A 3933-nucleotide genomic window follows, 5' to 3' on the forward strand; every position below is an offset into this window, starting at 1 on the left:
CCCCCCAAACTGTCTGTTTGTGCATGTTGTGCCACTGGAGTGTTTGCCAGCTGAATTACTCAGTTTCATGCTAATTATGACAGTCGTCTGCATCAAAGTAACTAATATCTTGACACATCATAGTTTAAAGTTCAAAGAATAATAAGACCCTATAACACTGTACCTATGCATTATGCAACAGCGTGATGAAAAAGCCCACAATGTCACCTTTGAAAGGTGGCAAAAAGATTCAATTAAAAGGTATGGTAACACTGAAAAGAGCGCAAGCCAAGGTTACTTGGTTTAAAGTGAGAATGTGTGAACGCAGATAATTTACACTGAAAAATATATTCAATAGTTCAGACTACACTAGGACATCACTGTCAAAATGTCACTTCTGAAGCAATGCTGCCCATATTGACTTGCAGCATATGTCTCTGTCTGTACTTTGGCATGCAGCAGCTAATTAGTGTAACTGAGCATCCTGATGCGGTTGCAGATTTATGATTATTAGGGGCGTCCATTGTATAATATTTGCATTAGTTGCTATTTAATGGCATTGAATTACATATTACACAAATCAGCTGCTTTTGTATCAGGCTTTCATAAATCATGGTGAGGGGGTACACATCAAGTTATGACCTTATTCAAGGTTATAAGGTACAGGCTGACTGATGGGCTTTCTCTGCGTACAATGACTCTACCTGTCAGATTTGTACTGGCGACCATCAACTTAATAGCAACCCACACCATTCTTTTAAAGGTTTGTGTCTGACCTCCTCCTCCTGTACGATTTTCCCTTTTGATTTAAATTTAAATATTGTTTGAAATGTTTGAGTCATATTTATGTGGTATTTTTGATAAATATCCTTCTTTGTTCATACCTCTGCAGGGATTTGGTTTTGTTTTGACAGGCAGTGAGTGAGAAATGATGGAAATAGATGACAACAGTTGGCTGTGATGCATGGTCGACCTCAAGAGGCTTACCACAGCTCACCTTTAAATCCTCTGCCCTGCATTAACAACACTCTTCTGAGAGGATATTCTCCATTGCATGGTAAACCTGATCAAAAGGAGCTCATACCTGAGTATTCAATATAAACAGTATAAAAGCCCCCAACAGCATTGTTGTGACCTTTAGGTGGCAGACTGCCAGCTGAGTTGCTTGAGTGTACACATATCAGTTGAGTAAGAATACAACGACAGTGTGCACGCTGCGTCATCTTACAACTGACCATACCACAACATGTCAACTTTGTCAAGACCAGGAAGTAGATCTTGCTGCAACAACATTGATAAACCTGAGCAGAACCGTACAACAGGAGGAGGAGGAGGAGGAGGAGGAGGAGAGGGAGACAGACACTGGGGAGCAGACACACAGGATAAGATGTTATCAGTAAGTTTTCAAGACAGTTTAATAAGCCCTGAAGCAGGAGACATTCGAAGCCAACATAGCACGCTCATGCCATGTTAGCAGCGAGGGTTTTCTTACCTCTTGAAGGTACTTGAGGGCGCTGACGTGTCTGGAAAACAAAAAGAGCGAAACCTAAGATTTAATTAAACTGTGAGAAGGAATTTACAACCTTCTACACAACTATGTTAATCTTTCTACAAGACTCATTAAATTACTTAAATTATGCATGATGAGAAAACTACATCAGAAGAATGGTTAAGTGTGTAGCAGGGCAAGGGCAAGGCTAGTGTATTCAATAAGTTACACAAGACACTTGTGTAATTGGCTGTCAGTTGCCCTGCATGCAGCTTGATGAATTATCGTAGGAGCCGGAGAGATACAGTTGGGAATAGGAGAATAGATATTGGGCCACAAAAACACAAAACATCAGATTTGGATGCAGCGTGTTTGTGTGTGATGACATGCGGGAGAAGAGTGCAAATGGGGAAATCCCCGAGTGGAGATGCTCACAGTCTCTCTGAGTCGACGAGCTCTTTGGCGACGTAGAAGGCTCGGGATCGGCCATCAATCTGGGTGACAGGGAGGGAGAACAGTGGGAGATGAATGAACACAGCTAATGTTTAAAGGCTCTCTGTGGGCACTTATTCCTCTTACACATTAATAGGAACAGCTACGCTGCAGCGGAGGAGAGTGGCGAAAAAGCAAATTCCCTTTTTTTGGGTTAGATTACTGCTGTCAAAATAAGACAGATTATTTCATTACAGTGCAGCATAGACACGAAGGCTTTCTCAAATACGGGACTTTTAAATTTAGATGCATTATGTATGAGAGGCTGTGTGTGTGGTGACAACAATGCTGCTCATTGATTTAGAGGCTAATCACAGGGTCTCAAAACATCCGAGCCAAAACATAACATTGAAGCCATTTAGGGGTTTACCGGCAAGGGTCCTGTGCTTTATCAGTGTTATTTTTTCCTATGTGGGGCATTTTACAAATACTGCATTAAAGGCGCACTGATCCTCATTTCCTCAAAATAAAACCAAAACACTCTTCCATTAAATGAAACTGTTCCTGGGACCAATGCAAGTCTCTCTGGTCCTCTTACTCTCTGTCTTGCTTTGAAGAAGAAAACAAGGAAATGTGTGCCACATGATGGGAGCAGTGGCCTGATATTATTGTGGTAGCAGCAGGAAGGGTGGGGTCTCATAGCCACTGTAAAATGGCTGCCTTTTATTGTACAAAAGTCTGGGGAGTTTAAGGTGATACATTCAGGAGAAAAGGTTCATGTAAGTAATCACCTATAAAATGTATAAAATATTTAAAATTCCAACCTAAAGCCCATTAATACAATAAAGCATTCAACAGGACCTATGCCGCATTTTCTGCTCATCATGTTGATTTGCTGGACCAGCTGGTAGCTCAGAGGACTGAATTAATCACCTGCTACCCTACTTTCATTTATCTCTGTATACCATATCCTACCTGTCTGTCATAACTTTGCTCCGCCACCCCTTCTTCCTCCTCTGAGGTACGCCCGTGGTCCTCATCCGCTGACAGCCCAGCAGAGACGGGGTTCATTGGGAAAGGCTCTGTGTAGGCACTGCAAAGGGAAAGAAAAGACAGTATGAATACAGAAAAACAGCACTGGTACAGAAACATTTATATTTAATACTATAGCAGCATCTACGCAATAGCATGAGATCAATAGAATTGCTTTAACTATAAATAAAGATACTTAATGTTTTCAGGAATGCATTGAGGACACACATTCACAGTAAAAAGCCACTGTATATTATCTTTACAGCAGCATATTCTCAAAACACTGAGCAATACTCCAAGTCCCCTGTAAATGTGTGTTTTTCCCTTTCCTGTGTGTGTCTCTGAACATTTCCACTGCTCATATAGAGTCCTCCAGTGGCAGACTGTAATCCCTTTCATGATTCATTCATTACACAGATGGCACAGTTGTGTTCAGACGCTGGTAATCCTTTTGTGTACGGCTGTACCTGAGAGGGGCGTGCTTTAGGTCATTTCACATGTAATCCTTTTAAATGCTACCTGTGGTAATTATTAATGTCCTCTGGCCCATTAAGACCCATTCAGTATGCTTGACTACATTCACATTGCCAGGATGAAAACTGGATAACAAATATTCTCATATAACAAGCTGTCCTATAGCTGTAGCATAGCTACTTCAAGAGAGACTGATGGCAGGTTTCACAACTAATGGAAAGCTTTCAGAGCTTTCTACATGCAAACCACCAATTTCGTTTTAAAAGCTGAATATTTGTGCAGTATGTCAGATGACAATGGAATAGACTTACAATGACATGTATAGTGTAGCAGAATAACAAAATTAATATTAATGTACTGCCACAAGGACACATACATTTCTATCCATTAAGTACTGCTATAGTAAATACTGAGAATACTGTAGGCACTGCAATGCAACATAGAATAATGCTAATAATATTAAGTTACTTAAGTGACTTATGACTGAAAATGATGATGATATGATGATGTTACAGGACAAAAAAAAA

At 40.5% G+C, this 3933-nt stretch overlaps 1 protein-coding gene across 2 annotated transcripts in view; it reads right to left on the bottom strand.

The window, feature by feature from the left end:
• Positions 1 to 3933, bottom strand: part of fgd5a (FYVE, RhoGEF and PH domain containing 5a) — a 29962-nt gene that overhangs the window by 16087 nt on the left and 9942 nt on the right. For both annotated transcript variants that reach the window (XM_035661553.1, XM_035661552.1), the window contains exons 3-5: positions 2876 to 2993; positions 1904 to 1962; positions 1472 to 1502 (exon numbers count right to left, since the gene is read on the bottom strand). In XM_035661553.1, coding sequence (XP_035517446.1) covers positions 1472 to 1502; positions 1904 to 1962; positions 2876 to 2993 — 208 coding nt within the window. The remainder of the gene's footprint in view (positions 1 to 1471; positions 1503 to 1903; positions 1963 to 2875; positions 2994 to 3933) is intronic.

This window comes from Morone saxatilis, unplaced genomic scaffold (assembly GCF_004916995.1).
Source record: "Morone saxatilis isolate NCDOM2014 unplaced genomic scaffold, NCSU_SB_2.0 Contig18, whole genome shotgun sequence".
Classification (NCBI taxonomy): Eukaryota; Metazoa; Chordata; class Actinopteri; family Moronidae; genus Morone; species Morone saxatilis.